Source organism: Gracilinanus agilis, chromosome 1 (assembly GCF_016433145.1).
Source record: "Gracilinanus agilis isolate LMUSP501 chromosome 1, AgileGrace, whole genome shotgun sequence".
NCBI lineage: Eukaryota > Metazoa > Chordata > Mammalia > Didelphimorphia > Didelphidae > Gracilinanus > Gracilinanus agilis.
The window spans coordinates 135,828,324-135,845,888 of record NC_058130.1 but is presented as its reverse complement, the minus strand read 5'-3'; the positions used below and the strand labels follow the sequence as shown (position 1 = coordinate 135,845,888).

General features: G+C 41.5%; 2 protein-coding genes and 1 pseudogene across 2 annotated transcripts in view; 2 read left to right on the top strand and 1 right to left on the bottom strand.

Annotated features, from left to right (window-relative positions):
- The window catches only part of TELO2 (telomere maintenance 2), a 30,069-nt gene extending 27,765 nt beyond the window's left edge, over positions 1 to 2,304 (top strand). The window contains exon 20 of the mRNA XM_044657103.1: positions 1,746 to 2,304. Within this exon, the coding sequence (XP_044513038.1) occupies positions 1,746 to 1,849 (104 nt within the window). The 3' untranslated portion in view covers positions 1,850 to 2,304. The remainder of the gene's footprint in view (positions 1 to 1,745) is intronic.
- Positions 2,305 to 3,789: 1,485 nt separating this feature from the next.
- IFT140 (intraflagellar transport 140) overlaps positions 3,790 to 17,565 on the bottom strand; it is a 204,100-nt gene continuing 190,324 nt past the window's right edge. The window contains exons 24-29 of the mRNA XM_044657419.1: positions 12,688 to 12,870; positions 11,472 to 11,678; positions 10,242 to 10,454; positions 9,990 to 10,156; positions 8,821 to 8,962; positions 3,790 to 4,775 (exon numbers count right to left, since the gene is read on the bottom strand). Of these exons, the coding sequence (XP_044513354.1) occupies positions 4,569 to 4,775; positions 8,821 to 8,962; positions 9,990 to 10,156; positions 10,242 to 10,454; positions 11,472 to 11,678; positions 12,688 to 12,870 (1,119 nt within the window). The 3' untranslated portion in view covers positions 3,790 to 4,568. The remainder of the gene's footprint in view (positions 4,776 to 8,820; positions 8,963 to 9,989; positions 10,157 to 10,241; positions 10,455 to 11,471; positions 11,679 to 12,687; positions 12,871 to 17,565) is intronic.
- Positions 6,670 to 7,213, top strand: LOC123231192 (annotated as a pseudogene).

Genomic DNA, 17,565 nt, shown 5'->3' with positions numbered 1-17,565 from the left:
GGAGCTAGACTGGCAGAAATAATCCCACTCCCCAGCCTAAGCTCTGGGCAGGACCTGAGGCTGTGTTGGGAGCATATGGCCTGTGCGTACAGGATTTCCTCCTGTGGCCTCCCTGCTGTTCCAGTCTCTCCCTACTTGGACATCCTGAGTGCATCCTGGTTTTTCCTTTGCCAGACTCATTAAAATCCCCTGAAATAATAGTTGCCAGGGCAGATTCCCATGCATAGCTACAGGTCTAGGAGAGAAGTGGTTTTTGTGGTGAGGAGTTAAAGATTCTAGATTTTCTCCTAGACTTTCCCTGGATATGTCCCCAAATCATAATCCTCATCCATACAAGAGATAGTAGCATCTTTCTTACTACAGTCAATCAACCAATATTTGAAGTGCCTACCATGTGTCCATTGCTTACACTGGAGGCACCATCCTGAAGAAGGACCTTCATAGAACCATTCCCACAGAGCTCCACAGCATTACCTCCGACTTCTTGGCCTGAGCCTCCCACATGCCTCCATCTGAGATGGCATGGTTCTCTTTCAAGGCTGGGTACATACGTTTTCCTTGCTCTGTTATCAGGAAGACCCGAGTTCAAATTCAGCTTCAGATACTCACTAGCCATGTGACCCAGTTAAACTCTACCTTCAGTTTCTTCAACTGTAATAGGGAGATGATAATAGCACCCACTTCCCATTTGAGGATAAAATGAGATATTTGTAATGCACTTTGCAAACCTTAAAGTGTTATATGTAATCAGCACCATCACTGACAACTTTGTACACAGCGAGTACTCAGTAAATGTTGACTAACCCTACCCCAGAACCAAGTCAACAGAACTTCAGGTAAAGTTAATGCTACTTGTTTTAGCCTTGTCCTCTCCATGGCTGCTTTAACCTCTACTGAAAGTTGACTCATGGAAAACTCAAGTTGGAAAATCCTCTTCAGCAGTCCCGTTCTCTTATCTGTCAGAGGAGCCTTTCTTCCTTGACTGCTTCTGAAACTTATAGCTAGATTTATCACTCTATCACTCCTTTTCTCTATCAGTAAGTTTGTGAGTTATCATTGCCATCGATGCCAGGGAGGTTTCAGTTTTCCTTTAGTAAGACGTTATAATTCCAACAGAGGGACCCTGTCACTTACATTCCCTATCCCCCCACCCCAGCTTCTCTCTTCTTGGAGTCTTACAAACAAATAAGATTTGGTCAAAAAAAAAAATACAAGTAGGGGCAGCTGGGTGGCTCAGTAGATTGAGAGCTGGGCCTAGAGACAGGAGGTCCTGGGTTCAGATCTGGCCTCAGACACTTCCTAGCTGTGTGACCCTGGGCAAGTCACTTAACCCCCATTGCCCACCCTTACCACTCTTCTGCCTTGGAGCCAAGATATAGTATTGAATCTAAAATGAAAGGTAAGGGTTTAAAAAAAAATACAAGTGATTACCTACTAGTCAGAGCTGGAGGTGCGTTAGAGCCATTGGTCTTTGTGGGCTGCTCTCAGATTTTTTTCAAGTGGAGCTGCTCATATTCAGTGGAGTTATCTGGGCTTTTCTTTGTTTCCTAGGTATCTTTCCCTAAGACTATTAGTGTATTATGGAACTCGACCTCCCAGCTCACTAAGTGGCCAGTTTGCCTCAGTTTCACCAGAGAGCATATTTTCTCTTTGCACACATAAGATGATGGACCCAGTCAGGGGCTTGGGCCCTTTCCATTTTAAGAGAAAAATATCATGAATGTGTGATTTTGTTTCTTTTGCAGCTGTAGCAGAGAATGACCCAGATGAAGACTGTAGGAAGCTGGCCATGCAGGCACTCCTACTTATGGAAAAGCTAAAAGACAAACTTCAAATAGGTTCTTCTTAGTGAATCCAGATGCCCTTAACCTGGCCCCACAGGTGGCCCAAAAGGATTTTTGGACCATCACCTGGCTGGCAAAGAGGAAGGCGGGGAGAAACAAGGGCCTGGCCTGACATCTGGGCTTTGTAGTGGCAGCCAACTCTATGAAATATTGATATCCGGTACTGAGTGTACAGATGCAGGAAAACGCAGTAGAGTTGCTATCTTCCTCCCCTCCCCCTGCACACTGAATATGCTATTTTTAGCCTGGCAAGTTGGAGTCTTCAGCTAAAAATACAGCAAGCTCTGTACAGCCACTGCCTCTTTACAAAAACAGCAGGAGCAGAACAGAGAACCGGTTATTGATGGCTATGGACGAAGTCACCCACATGCCAAAGGAAGCCAGCTCCAAGATTTTTCTTTCACTGAATCTTGTTTGGGGGGTTGGAAGGTGTTGGTTGTAATGCTGAAAAAAGAAGGGTCTTAACAGAAATTTACCTCTTCCGAAATTTCTTCACATTAACACCTCTCCCCCCCCCCCCACTCAGGTTTTTTTGTTCTAAGAGGAACTGAAGGTGTAAGCTAATGGTATGGGGGGGGTAGGGAGGGAGAAGGAATGAAAAAGAGGGGTGTCATTTCTGTTGCCAGGACTAGTTCTCCATTCAAAGAGAAACTATGGCAGGAAGATGGGATCTGAAGATTGGGTGAAGCACCCCAGTATAGATTTTGACCTCCTACTCTCCAGCTGCTTTCCTTCTCCTAGCTTCTGTTTGCCCAGGGTGCAACCATAGAACAGTGGAATTAAGGCTCTCCTCTTTGCTTGCCCATCCCCTGCTCAGCTCAAAGTTCCAGGGTCTTGAAGGGGATGGACTCATTTAGTGAAGGTCCTGGCTTGTGCCTGTGTGGGACTCAGCCCAGAATGGTTTCCCTAATGTGAGCCCTGCCGCATACTCTTGGGCCAAAGATGGGATTTGTTGGGGTGATCAACTTGCTAGGTTAATTTCCTGTCGTTTTCATTCCATTGCACATTCACCAATTTATAGCTATAAAAATATAAGCTTTCTGATGCCCATGAGGAAAGAGAAAAAGCCAAGGACTTCTATGGCCAGAGCTGGAACTCGGAGAGGGGAAGGAAATGGAGGACTTGGCTTTCCATATGCCATGAAGGTTCTTAATGGAGTCTTGGGTCTCAACACTGTCATGGGGCAACATGGCACTAGATTTGCCTATTAAAGAAGCCAAGCAGAGGCTGCTAGAAGCTCCCTCGACATGACTGAATTAGATTTTCATGAGTTTTTTTTAATGGCATAAAAACCCTTTGATTTTGGGGAAGGGATTTGCAATTAATAAAACACTAATTTGGGGAGTAGCCCTAAGAGCAGCCATCCATGAGCACAAAGCCTCAAGTCCACCAACTCCCTACCCCAAAAATACAAGGAGATACTACCAGAATCTGCTAGGATAGTCAGCTTCAGCACCTTATCTTGGTAGTAGATAAAGAACTGGCCTTGAAGTCAGGAAGAGATGGGTTCAAGGCCTGCCTTGGCCATATACTGACTGTGGGATGTCAGGCACGTAATTAACCTCTCAGTGGTCTGGACCAGAGGTATCAAACTTGCTAGCTAAAGTCCAGTGCAGCCAGAAACAGATGAATATGTAACTGGGAAACATTTAATAAAATAAAAATACACCAGGGCAGCTGGGTAGCTGAGTGGATTGAGAGCCAGGCCTAGAGACGAGAGGTCCTAGGTTCAAATCCGGGCTCAGACACTTCCCAGCTGTGTGACCCTGGGCAAGTCACTTAACCCCATTGCCCACCCTTACCAATCTTCCACCAAGGAGCCAATACACAGAAGTTAAGGGTTTTAAAAAAAAAAAACACCACCAAGCTAATTTGTGGTTTTCTAAATCAATATGTAGCCCACAGGGATCTGTTTCTATTTGTGTGACACCCTACTCTAGGCAATTCATGTTGAGGTATAAGGGGAAACTAGATGGCACCATGGATAGAGTGCCAGGCCTGGAGTCAGAAGGACCTGGGTTCAAATCTGCCCTCAAATACTTCCTAGCCGTGTGACCCTTAACCATGATTGCCTTGTCATTGCCCTTCTTTCTTAAAGTTGTTACTAGGACAGAAGGTAAGGGTTCAAGAAAAAAAAAAGTCAAGGTGTAGAAAAGGTGCTAATCTGTATTAGTGGAGGGAGTTTCCTCATTTGAAAGTACCATATACATATAATGAAGTCACAGGTCTAGTCCTCATCCCTATTTTTAATAGATATCCAGAATTGCTTTTCACCCCGTTACTCCCACTGCTAGCTGAACTCTAAAGACAATCTCTGCTCCTTGGCTTTTGGATCCCTTTCATCCTAATCTAGCAATGGCAGGAGAGAAACTAAGATTGTGTGAGGACTGGAACCCAAATGGCTCATGGATGCCTCTCATCCAAAGGCAAATTTCCCATCCTATTTAGAATTCCTAATATTCAGAGGCATAAAGGTACAAAACAACTTTTTAAATATAAAATCAGATATTTTTTAAAACATGGAAATTTAAAAACAAAACAACCATCACACGACTGTCTTCACTTCAGGTACCTCCAGTGCCTAAGTTTCCTGGTTCTTGCTGCAATTCTGGGTGCTTAAATAATAAGGAAACAGTTTTTGGTGGGTTTTTTCAACTATAGGAGTACACTGGTAAAGCAGATGATGCAGTGTGCTCTTACTGCTAACTGCTGTTATCTGGGAAGTCAGGTGTCATCTTCCACCTCTTCTATCACTTCCTCATCTACCTCCTTGCCATCTTCCATGCTATTATGGCGGATTCGCTCAGGCATGATGCGACTCAGTGGGATGCCCAGTCCTCGGTGCACTGCATCCATGGTCCTCTGGTTCACATAGTAAGTCAGGTTTGCAGATGGAAGCCTCTTCCGGATCTCTTCAAGGTATTTGTAGGCCTGTGTCAAAAACAGCTAGTCATTTGCCTTCTACCACAGCTATCACAACCAAGAGAGGCTTAGACAGCTATATACTCTCACCCCAATGAATATCCTCCCTATGTATCATGTTAATGTAAGCTAGAGCCAGGAAAACCCCTATTCCCTGTAATAGACTTGGGGGGAAAAATTCAGAGTCCTTGCTAAATGGCAAAAATAGTTTTAACAAATCATTTGAACTGAATGAAAGAATACCTAGGAGTTAGTGTGAAAGTTTTTTAGCTTTTGTCAAAAGCCTGTGGTGTCATGTCAGCAGGTTACAAGTGTGACACATTAATATTTCAGACTCAGTGGTTGATGTCAATTCAGTGACAGCCGAGTCACTAGATTGCTAAAAGCTGCTGACAGTTTGAGAACACAATTTTTTATATACTTGCTTTAACACTGCCAAACCTATATTAACACATTTTCAACAACTTTGTACACTAAAATGACCTACTATCCCACTGGTTGTTTTTAAAGAACATCACCCTGCAAGCAGAACTGCCTGTATAGGCATGGCTCCTGAGGGCTGGAGAACAATCATGTAGGGATAACGGGCTCACAGAAGGCCGCCACATGGCTACTCTATCCCAGATGTTCTCTACTTCCAGCTTAAAAACAAATGGAAAAAGATAAACTGAGGGCATGGAACCAAGGGCCTGCTCTAATACACACATTTGTTAAGGTAAAATAAAGCATAGCCTTTAAAAAATTCCACTTGCAAAGGAATATTTAATAGACTTCATCTGCTGTTTCTTCAAGAGACTCAGATGATATAGGGAGACTTGGTTTTTTCCTAACCAATCAACCATCATTTTTTTGAATGTTAATGCTTACTGTGTCTGTCTATCTATCTATCTATCTATCTATCTATCTATCTATCTATCTATCTATCTATCTATCTATCTATCTATCTATCTATCTAATCTACCTATTTGTCTATCTATTTAGCTAACTAGCTATTTATTGCTAGAGCTGCAAAAATGTATAGGTCAATGACCTAAAGAAGCTTATAATCTAGTAGAGAATATCCCATGTATTTGTGAAACTATATGTGTGGAATGACAAAAACACTAGTTACTGAAAGAGTTTAGGAGAGGTCTTAAGTGAGGCTTTGTAAGATGCACAGGACTTAAGGAGAAAAGAATAAGAATGCCCCCATGAGCTGCATGAGAAAAGATGAGGTATGAGGCAGCTAGGTGGCTCAATGCATAAAGAGGCTTAGGGACAGGAGGTCATGGTTTCAAATGTGGCCTCAAACACTTCCTAACTGTGTGATTCTGGGCAAGTCACTTAACCCCCATTGTCTAGCCCTTACACAGTATTGACTCCAAGATGGAAGGTGAAGGTTTAAAAAAAAAATAAAGGATCAGGCATGAAAGGATGAAGTGGGGTTCAGAGGACATTTGAGTAGGCCAGATTAGTACAAGGGTCGGGAGTAGAGGGAAAGAGTGCTGAAGAGACAGTCAGAACCAGATTGTGGAGTGTTCTAAATGTTGGCATCTCATTCTATAGGATATGGAGGACTATTGATGATTTTTTTAAATGTCTATTGATAATTTTGACTGGAGCCCCATGGATAGGCTTTGGACACTTCCTGGCTGTGTGACTGTGGGCAAGTCACTTAACTTCAATTGCCTAGCCTTTGCTGCTCTTCTGTCTTAGAATTCATACTAAAACTGTTTTTGCCAGACACTCAGTTTTCCCAACAATTATTGCTAAAATAGAGTCCTTGCCTTGGCACTTTGTGATTTGGGATATATCAAAGATTAGAGTGCTGGGGGGGGGGTGGTTGTGGGGGCTGCGGTGGTGGCAGGAGCATTAATAATGGTGGCTGTGCAATTTCTGCCACTGCTGGGGAGGGGATGGCAAGATGGTGGACAGGTTTGGAAGCAAAGAGAAATGCAGCGACCAGAGGTTGGTTTCGCTGCCATTGTCTTGCATCTGGGTGATCATGAAAAGCTCCCCCGAGGTGTCTGGCATCAGTCAAGAGACACTGGTACCCATGGCAACAGCCATGAAACTCGTTGTTCAGTATCTAGCCATCTATTCCTATAAATGTAGCGGAGGAAAAGAGAACACTTATTTATAGTGATTTATCAAATACTGCAGAAGAGTTGGAAACCTTTCAATTTCTTACAGATACATTACCAAAGAAGATTTTAGCCAGCAAATACCTGGAAATGCTTAAGGAAGAGAAGGGGGAAGAAGAGGAGGATGAAGAAGATTCTGAGAGTGAGGATGAAGAAGCCAAATATAATTAGCCTAAATTGTGCTACCAACCTTGCTCAGTCCCCTTTCTCCTAAATAAAATATAGAGCTGTTAAATTTCATCCCCATATAGAATTTTATATCCAGTCCATCTATCCATTTCAGCCTGAGGAATGAGTAAAACAAAAGCCTCGAATTTACTTGGTCTGCATTACATTTGGGGCAGCTGGGTGGCTCAGTGGATTGAGAGCCAGGCCTAGAGACTGGAGGTCCTAGGTTCAAGTCCGGTCTCGGACACTTCCAGCTGTGTGACCTTGGGCAAGTCACTTGACCCCTATTGCCCACCCTTACCACTCCTGGGCCAAGGACGGTCCCTAGCCCGGATGAAAAAGGAGGAGGGTTGGGCGTGGGGCTAGCAACCCCACCCTGTAAAAACTACATCTGCTAAAGAAACTGCAACCTAAAGTAGGGACAGCTGGGCTAGCTCAGTGGATTGAGAGCCAGGCCTAGAGACGAAAGGTCCTAGGTTCAAATCCGGGCTCAGACACTTCCTAGCTGGGTGACCCTGAGCGACTGTGTGACCCATTGCCTACTGGTTGTGGCCCTATGCTCCTAGAATGGAGTCCCAGGATAAAAAAAAAATTACATTTGAAGGTATCACCCAGCTGCATATTTATTCTAATATCTTGTTTGTCTTATTAGACATTGAACTTCTATATCTTTAAGGGAGACAAACATGAAATGCTTATCTTGTTTATTCTTTGATATTTTTATCATTCTTTTTTATTCATTGATATAGATTTAAGTTCTAGTGATAGTAAATGTAAATATGTATATTATGAAATTATTTTAGTTGTGGATCATACTCGTTTTCAGCTAAACATTTTGTTTCTTTGGTTAAATATCTAGTATACAACATATTGCATATTAATTTCTGTATAGCAAGACATTTTTACTGTTTGATTAAAAGAGTGCTTTTTTTTTTGCTATAAAAGATTTTTCCATTCTGTATTTTTTTAAATGTACATAATTTTTCCCTCAATAAAATGGTCCATAAATCAGAACAACAACAAAATATTAGAGTGCTATAAGTATTATCTTTTATGGCTTGCTTACCTAATTTCTTCCATTGATCAACTTTTCTTATTTCTTATCCATTACCAGAGAGCTTTGAGAATTACTGATTTATTATGGGATTTGAAATCAGGTAACGTCAAATCCCCTCCATTCCTGTTTTTTCTATATTTCCCTTGCTATTCTTCTTCTTCTTCTTCTTCTTCTTCTTCTTCTTCTTCTTCTTCTTCTTCTTCTTCTTCTTATTCTTATTCTTCGTCTTCTTCTTCTTTGTTTAAATCCTTACCTTCCACCTTAGAATCAATACTGTGTATTGGCTCTAAGGCAGAAGAGCGAGCAGTAAGAGCTAGGCAATATGGGGTTAAGTGACTTGCCCAGGGTCACTCAGTTAAGAAGTGTCTGAGTCCAGATTTGAACCCAGGAATTCCTATCTCTGGGCCTGGCTCTCAATCCACTAAGCTACCCAGCTGCCCCTTCTCAATATTCTTGATATTTTGTTTCTCTGTATAAATTTTTTTACTAAGGCTAGGCCTATGTTCTTCTATCTTAGCACTTAGCTTAGTGTCTTGAATATCTTTAAGTGCCTAAAAATGCTTATTGATTTGGAAAACCACAATAATAGAAGCATATGCATAAGAACCCTTAGATACTGAAGTTCAAGATCACTTTCAACTCCTTCAATTGTGACCATTAAAAGCAGCAAATTCCTTATGCCATCTTGCCAAGAGGAGGCACTCACCATTTGGTATTCCTCCATTTGCAAGTAATGTTCAACAAGGAATCCGTAAACATCCCCTATCCGGATTGTACTGTCCAGATCTGGTTCTTCTAGGAGAAGCTCACATTGCTTAACTGACTCTTTTGGGTCTTCTGTGTAAGTCCTGGTGAGAGAAAAGGGTCATTCTGAAACCTATATTTCTAATAAAGCAGTTAAAGGGTCTTGAATTCACTATCTGGTTTGGTTTGTAAAGCATAGCTTTCAAGGGAGCAGTTGGGTGGCTTAGTGGATTGAGAGTCAGTCCTAGAGATGGGAGATCCTGGGTTTGAATTTTACCATAGACACTTCCTAGCTATGTGACCCTGGGCAAGTCACTTAACCTCTATCTCCTAGCTCTTACCTCTCTTCTGCCTTTGGAACTCATACACAGTATGGATTCTAAGACAGAAGGTAAGGGTTTCCCTTGAAATAGCCTTGAAGGAAACTCAGGATATATAATATGATATATAATAGCAGCTACTTCTCAGAGTTGTCGTGATGACCAAATGAGATGATAAAGTGCTAAGCACGGTGCCCAGCACATAGTAGGTGCCATTTAACTGTTAGATTTTACACTAGTTATTACTTATCTGTTTTGCCCCCAAAATCAAGTCTACTTTCAAAGGACAAAGCTGTATCATCAATGAGGTTATACAAAAGAATATGCTGCCAGCTTTGAAGGTGATTACCATTAATAATTTGAGCAATGGCAACATTGTCAGCAAGTTATATAGCTTTCAAAAGTGATTTCTCAGCAGAGATATTAAATACTCAAGTGGTTTTTTGTTTCTTTCATAGTGGAGACCTCAGTGGCTGTTCTCAGGGCCAAAATTCAGAGTCACAGAATTTATGAATTAGAAGGAACCTCAGTGACCACCATATGTAATGCAAACATGAAAAGAATGCCCATTATAACATACATGACTAGTGGTCAATCAGCCTTGTTGAAGACATCCAAGGTGGGGGGACCTCCTGCCTCTTGAGGCAGTTGGTTCAGCTTTTGAATAGTTCTGTTTGTTAGGAAGTTTTTCTTTACATCAAAATGAAGTTTGTTTCTTAGCAGCTTCCAGAACTGCTCCTAGTTTGGCACTCTGGGTCCAAGAAAGCCAAATCCAATTCTTTCTGATCTCACAATCTGTAATGAGAATTACCTTCGGGCTTGGATGAATCTCTTCACGAGAGTCATCTTACTCTGGAGCTGTGCAAGTTTGGTCTCTTGTTCCATGGGACTCTTTGGTTTGGCCTTTGAAAGGCACTTGTAGGCCTCAGTCAGTGCTCCGTGGGCTTTGTCATAATTCTGGTATTCATCTATCTCCACCTGCACAGATAGAACCAACCAAGACTGCATGAGGTTTGTTCTCCCATCTTCTCATCTTCCCAAGAGAATGGAAAGAGATACATACCTGGGCACAGGCATCATAAAAGCCAGCCAAAAGATCCAGAGCCCTCCCTTTGGTGTAGAAGCTGATGATGTTCTTCATAATTTCTGGTTCTTTGCGCCAGTCTAGAGACTGTAAGTAATTGGCAGCCATGATATAAATTTCTTTCTGCCTAGAGACGCCTGCGAAAAATACAATTTTCTCCGTGTCCCCTGACTTCAGCAGGGCTCTCATGGCCTGGAAAAAAGGTAAGACATCAGAAGCCAATATTAACAAAACGGGGCAGGGAGACAAGATAACCTGAATGGAAAATTCTCCAACAGTGCTAAATTCATCAAAGAAAGCTCAAAAACTGTAGTTGTTTGTTTTGCCTAGGTAAGAGAGAGCTCAATGTTCTGACTAAGAGTGAACTGCTTCATTATTCTCAGACACATCCTGGTAAGAGAGCCACATAATTTCTCACTGATCTTGCAGTTCATCTGACATACAAAATACAGAGAAACTTTATGACTTCATGCAGAGATAATCCACAATCATTTCCTTACCACCTCACCATGTGACAGGTGTGAACAGAATGACTACAAGGCGGTGTCAGAGGGAAGACACTAGTTGGGAGATGGAGTGAGAGGGTAAAGAAAGGTTTGGGGAAGAAGATGGGATACTTGAGCTAAGCCTTCAAAAAGTTAAGAAATTCTTTGAGGCAGAGATGAGGAAGGAAAGTGTGCATTCCAGTTGTGATGGTGAAACACTGCTAAGACACAGAGATGGATGACGGATCGTCAGGACTGAGAATTAAAGAGATCAATTTGGCTGTACTGAAGAATGGGAAAGTGGAGGTAATGTCTAAGTCTGGAAAGCCAGATTAGGACATTCCTTAAAAGCCACAGAGAGGAGTTTGTATTTTATCATAGAGACATCGAGAACCACGAGATTCTATTTAGTAGGGAAGTAACATCATCAGATCTTCACTTAAGGAAAATACCATGGCAGCTGTACAAAGGATACGTTGGGGGTGAGGAGAGACAAAGCAGGGAGGTAAATGAGGAATCCAGGCAAGTGATGATGTGGGCTTGAACTAAAGGTGGCTAAGTAAAAAAAAAGGTTACAAGCTAATTAAATTTCTCTCCTGGATGAGAGAGGTTCAAGGGTAATTTTCATTCTTGATCCTGTGGCAGCCCTTCTAGACACCCTATACTGCCCTCTCATCAGTCCCATCAGGAGGACCAACACCCTCCCAGCCCTAGCCAGGTTTACCTTCAGTTTATTCCCTGCTTGAGTATATTTCTTGGTAGCTAAGTGGTAGTTGCCTTGCCGCATGCAGCAGTTTGCAATCTGCTCCAGCAGCTCCCGACGTGACTCCTCAGAAAGGTCCTTTGATTCTTTAGAGACTGTCATCTTTTCTGCCATCTCCTCAGTGATGATCATGTTTTGCTCTAGGCAAAGCTGAAGGGCATCATGGTACTGAAATGAAACCAAGACCCTGCTGTCATGTGTGAGTGGCTGATCATGACAACTGCTATGGGGCAGACTGAGTGTGCTCACACAGCTGCGTAGAGCCTTCCTTGGATCTCTGGGCAGGCTGGGGGATTCTGTTTTACTATTTATTACTCAATGGGCTTATCTATGGCCAAATCTCAGAGGGCTTCTAGGGAAAGTAGTGAGTTGTGGATACCAGAGAGGAAACATAGCACAAGACCTGGTACCATGATGGGCCCCTCTCCCCTCCTGCTCTGCCTGGCACTCATCGTGGGAAACTTCATTTTCATTGGAGGAAGATGAAAGCAATAACTATTTTTTGCCTCCATTCTGAAGTTAAGGATATGGATTTGAATGGAATCAAATAAAATACCTGGTAAAAGAGTCCCCCCCCCAAAAAAAGGGGAGGGGATACAAATTGCACATACGTGAAGAACAGGAAACTAATATTAGATGCTAGAAGGTCAAATGTATTGCCCATTTATGAGTTATTTTCAGTTTGGATATGAGAAATGAGAATTTTTTTCAACTTGCAAAAGCTAATTATGTTTAATAAACCACATAATGTCTATAGAAATTTTTACACTTGAAAAGGACTTTGGTAGAGTACTTATAGTTCACTGCCTACAATATGAGGCCATGACCATAAAGTATACTTGTTTACAGCTGCAGTAGTGAGCCCCAGTAACAATGAAGCAAGGGGGAATTTATTTTCTGTTCCTCTTGCTACCTTCAGGATGGAGTCTGTCTGGCTACTTCTTTGGAAGGTAGGCACGTAAGAATATTTGTCTTTTATACCAATGAATAAGCATGCATTTTTGACTGTGAGGTAAAAAGGATGAAATTAGAGTATGAAATGTGGCTGACTCTATAGGGAAGTATGGGCTAGAGGCTAAGGTTAAGGGCAGTCCTTTAAATAATGGTCTAACCTCCTCTTCCTGTTCTTTCATTTTATATCTGGGAGTTGGAGAGGGGCTGAAATGAAAGTACTTACCTTCTTGGCTGCCAGCAAGAGTTCCACAGCTTTCTCATACTGACTGTGCTCAATGAAAAAGTCAGAGCAGCGAGCCAGGAGGGCTGGGTCTGACTTCTCATCCAAATCCTCAGCAATCAGCTGCAGAGCCACAAATTGCTGGGTGGCAAATGCCAATTCCAAGGCCTTGGAGAAGTGGCCAGCCTGCAGAGCACAGGAAAGCCCTTTGAGTTGGCATTCAAGCACACAGGAAGCATTTATTAGTGCTTACTATGTGCTAGGCATTAGAGATATGAGGACAAAAAGAAAGTCTTTGCTTTCCAGGAGTTCCCAGTCTAATGGGAGAAATAATGTGTGTGTATGTGTGTGTGTGTGTGTGTGTGTGTGTGTGTGTGTGTGTGTGTTTATATACAAGTATATATGTCTATCCGTCTAGAGTTAATACAAAAGAAATACAAGGTAGCCTAAGGAAGGAGGATATTGGCTATCAGAGAATCAGGGAATGCTTGAAATGAGTACAGAAGGATGAGCAGGCTTTTGAGACAGAGGAGAGGAGAGTTAATTTCAAGTGTGCGGCACACTCAGGAGAAAGTGCTGAGACAGGAGATGGAACTCTTTTTGGAGGAACACGAGAGAGGATAGCTTGTCTAGAGTACACAGTGCAGGAAGAGAAATATTGTATTATTAGGTTCAAAGGTGGGAAGGGGTTAGGTCATTTAGGACTTCCAATGCCAAACAGGACATTCTCTTTGATACTATAGGAAGCTGCAGGAGTTTATTGAGTGGAGAAGAGAAATGGTCAGATCTGAACTTAAAGAAAGCCGCTTTGGCAAATGGGTGGAGGATGTAGTGGGGAAAGTCTTGAGATGAGATCAAATGGGTTATTGTATTAGTCAAGAAGAGAGTTAATAAGAGTTGAAACTAAGGTGGCAGCTGTGTGAATAGTGAGGAGACTCAAGATATTATGCTTGACTCCCCACTCTCCCCTCATCTTACATATACTTTTCTGTCTTGGAATCAATACTAAATTTTGGTTCCATGGGAGAAGAGCAGTAAGGACTAGGCAGTTAGAGTTAAGTAACTTGCCCAGGATCACCAAGTAAGAAGTATCTGAGGCCAAATCTGAATCCAGAATCTCCCATCTCCAGGTCTGGCTTTCAATCCACTGAGGTACCTAGCTGCTCTGAGTGTTATTTTTTGTCATTAACTCCTCTGGTGGCATGGTAAAGCCAGCCCCCTTCTCAGAATTTTTTTAAACATATAAAATAAAATACATAGGATTAAAAAGAAAATAAATTAAGAACTGTGGGAGAACAAATCCAGAAGAAAACATGATTAACACTTGTTTTATATGGTTATACGATTTGGGGTTTTGGTTTTAAAAGATTGCTCTATTATAAAAATGAATAATACAGAAATAGGATTTGTCTGATAATATATGTATAACCCAGTGGAATTGCTTGTCAACTCTGGGAAGGGGGAGGAAAGAAGAGAGGAAGACAACAAGAATCAAGAAACCATGGAAAAACTGTTAAAATAAAATTTAAAATAATAATAATTAAAAAATCAATTGTATTGAAATAATTATTAAAACACATACACACACGTTTTCGGGTTAAGATGGCGGCAGAGTAAAAAGCAGCTCTTAATCTCTCTTGACCAAAACACACAAGACTCCTCAAGGGGACATAAAAACAAGTCCAGACGAACGGAGGAACCCCACAACAGGGTGCAGCGTGGAAGGTACGTGGAATCGGAACATTTCCATGCTATAAAGGGGTGAAACAGCTCTCACTAAATCGCGTGCTGAGCAATCACCCCACCCCACCCCCTCCACACACAACACCTATAGCGCCGAAGCCAGCTAAAAAGAAATAGAGCAAGTTTGGGGCACCCATTGAGTCATTGGCAGCTCCAGGGCCTGTTCCTGAGAGCAGCAAGATTTGGGACCCCAAAAAGCTAAAGAACGCACACAAAATCTGAGCGCGGGCTCAGAGCACAGACGCGAGCGGAGGTGTGGGTGGAGGCAGACATAGCCACGAGCTAAAGCTCTGAAACCTTGAGTAGGGAACCAGTGCAGACAGGTATACGACTGTGGAAGCAGTGCCCTGAGACTTGTAAAGGAACCTCCAGCAGAGGATCAAGCAAGGGGGTCCACCAGGGGGCTTGGCCTTGGAAAAAACCAGACCTCAGACCTCAGGAGCCAAAAGACCGCAGACAGTTGCTCAGCACGAGGATAAAGCTGAGAAGCTGCTGGGCTAATGATGGCTACCCAGACTCAGGAAGTTCAGAAGAGAAAGATTAACAAGAAAAAAAAGTCTTTAACACTCGACAACTTTTACACAGAGAAAATCCAGACAACCGAGCAAACAGAGGAGGAGAATAAACAAGCATCCGGACCCACCTCAAATAAGAAAAACGGGTCACAATCTATGGAAGAGTTCAAAACTGAGATTTTGAGGAAAATGGAAGAGATCTGGCAAGAAAATAACAGTTTAAAAGGTAGAATCTTGCAATTGGAAAGTGAGGCTCAGAAATCAAATGAACTGATAAGCAAATTGAACACCAGAAATGACCAGAACGAAAAGGAAAACCAGAAGATTATAGCCGAAAACCGAAAGATTGTAGCTGAAAACCAATCCCTAAAGGCTAGAATTGAGCAATTAGAAGCTAATGATCTCTCAAGACAACAAGAACAAATAAAACAAAGTCAAAAGACTGAAAAAATAGAAGGAAACATGAAATATCTCAATGAGAGAGTGACAGACCAAGAAAACTGGTCTAGAAGAGACAATTTGAGAATAATTGGTCTTCCAGAAAAACCAGAAATTAATAGAAACCTGGACTCCATACTAAAAGAAATTATTCAGCAAAATTGCCCTGAAGTCCTACAACAAGAGGGCAATATAGACGTTGAAAGGATCCATAGAACACCCACGACATTCGATCCAGATAAGAAAATGCCCAGGAATATAATTGCCAAATTCAAGAGCTTTCAAGCAAAAGAAAAATCTTACAAGAAGCCAGAAAGAGACAATTCAAATATCAAGGAACACCAATCAGGATCACACAGGATCTGGCAGCTTCCACGCTAAAAGACCGTAAGGCTTGGAATACAATATTCAGAAAGGCAAGAGAGCTGGGCCTGCAACCATGGATCAACTACCCATCAAAATTGACTACATATTTCCAGGGGAAAGTATGGGCATTCAACAAAATTGAAGAATTCCAAGTATTTGCACAGAAAAGACCAGGGCTAAATGGAAAGTTTGATATCCAACCACAAAAATCGAGAGAAACATGAAAAGGTAAATAAGATAAAGAGGGGAAAGAAAGAAAACTTATAATTTTTAAATTTGCCTTTTTAAGGGCCTCAGTAAGATCTAATTATCTGTATTCCTATGTAGACAAATGTTATGTATAATTCTCTGTAGTGAACTCTATTCACTATTATAGTATTCACTACTATAGTAATCAGAAGAATAATTCACAGGGTGAGGATGGAACACTAAATAATCTAAGATGACATGGGGGATGGGAAAGAGGGGGTGAATAGTAGGGGACACATCAAGAAAAACTTGAATGAATAAGAAAAATAGGATATTCTATTACACACAAAGAGGGCATGAGAAGGAGAGGGGACAAATACTATTATAAGAAGGAGAGGAAGAGAGCATTAAGAGGTAATAATCAAACCTTACTCTCAGTGTAATCAACCCAGAGAGGAAAGAGTAGCTATACTATCCATTGGGAAATAAAACTCTTATCTAACCCTTCTGAGAAAGTCAGAAGGGATAAACCAAGGGGAGCAGGGGAGTGGGGAGGTCAAAAAAAGGGAGGGGAGAAGAAGGGGAAGGGAATTCATAAGGCCTTTAAAAACAAAAAGAGTGGGGGAAAATAAGGGAGGGGGTAGAAAGGGAAGTTAATCAAGGGAGGGGATAAGGGATAGCGGCTCAATAGCAAACCACTGCTTTAAAAGGAAATAGTATAAGAAAAAGGGGATAGGAATAGGGGAGGATACGAAAATGTCAGCAAATGCACAACTGATGATTATAACTCTGAATGTGAATGGGATGAACTCACCCATAAAACGGAAGCAAATAGCAGAGTGGATTAGAAACCAAAATCCTACCATATGTTGTCTACAAGAAACACATATGAGACGGGTGGACATACACAAGTTTAAGGTTCAGGGTTTGAGCAAAATCTTTTGGGCATCAAATGAGAAAAAGAAGGCAGGAGTGGCTATTATGATTTCTGACAAAGCCAAAGTAAAAATAGATATGATTAAAAAAGACAGGGAAGGTCATTACATCCTGATTAAAGGCAGTATAAACAATGAGGAAATAACACTGCTCAATATATATGCACCAAGTGGCATAGCATCCAAATTCATAAAGGAGAAACTGGCAGAGCTCAAGAAGGAAATAGATAGTAAAACTATACTATTGGGAGATCTAAATATTCCTCTTTCAGATCTAGATAAATCAAACCGAAAAATAAATAAGAGGTAAGAGAGGTGAATGAAGTCCTAGAAAAATTAGATTTCATTGATATGTGGAGAAAAATAAATAGGGACAAAAAGGAATACACCTTCTTTTCAGCTGCACATGGCACATTCACAAAGATTGACCATGTTATAGGGCATAGAATCATTGCAAACAAATGCAAAAGAGCAGAAATAATAAATGTAACCTTCTCAGATCATAATGCAATAAAAATAATAATTAGTAAGGGCACCTGGACAGGAAAATCAAAAACTAATTGGAAATTAAATAATATGATTCTCCAAAATCAATTTGTCAAAGAAGGAATCATAGAAACAATCAATAATTTCATTGAAGAAAATGACAATGATGAGACATCCTACCAAACTCTGTGGGATGCGGCCAAGGCAGT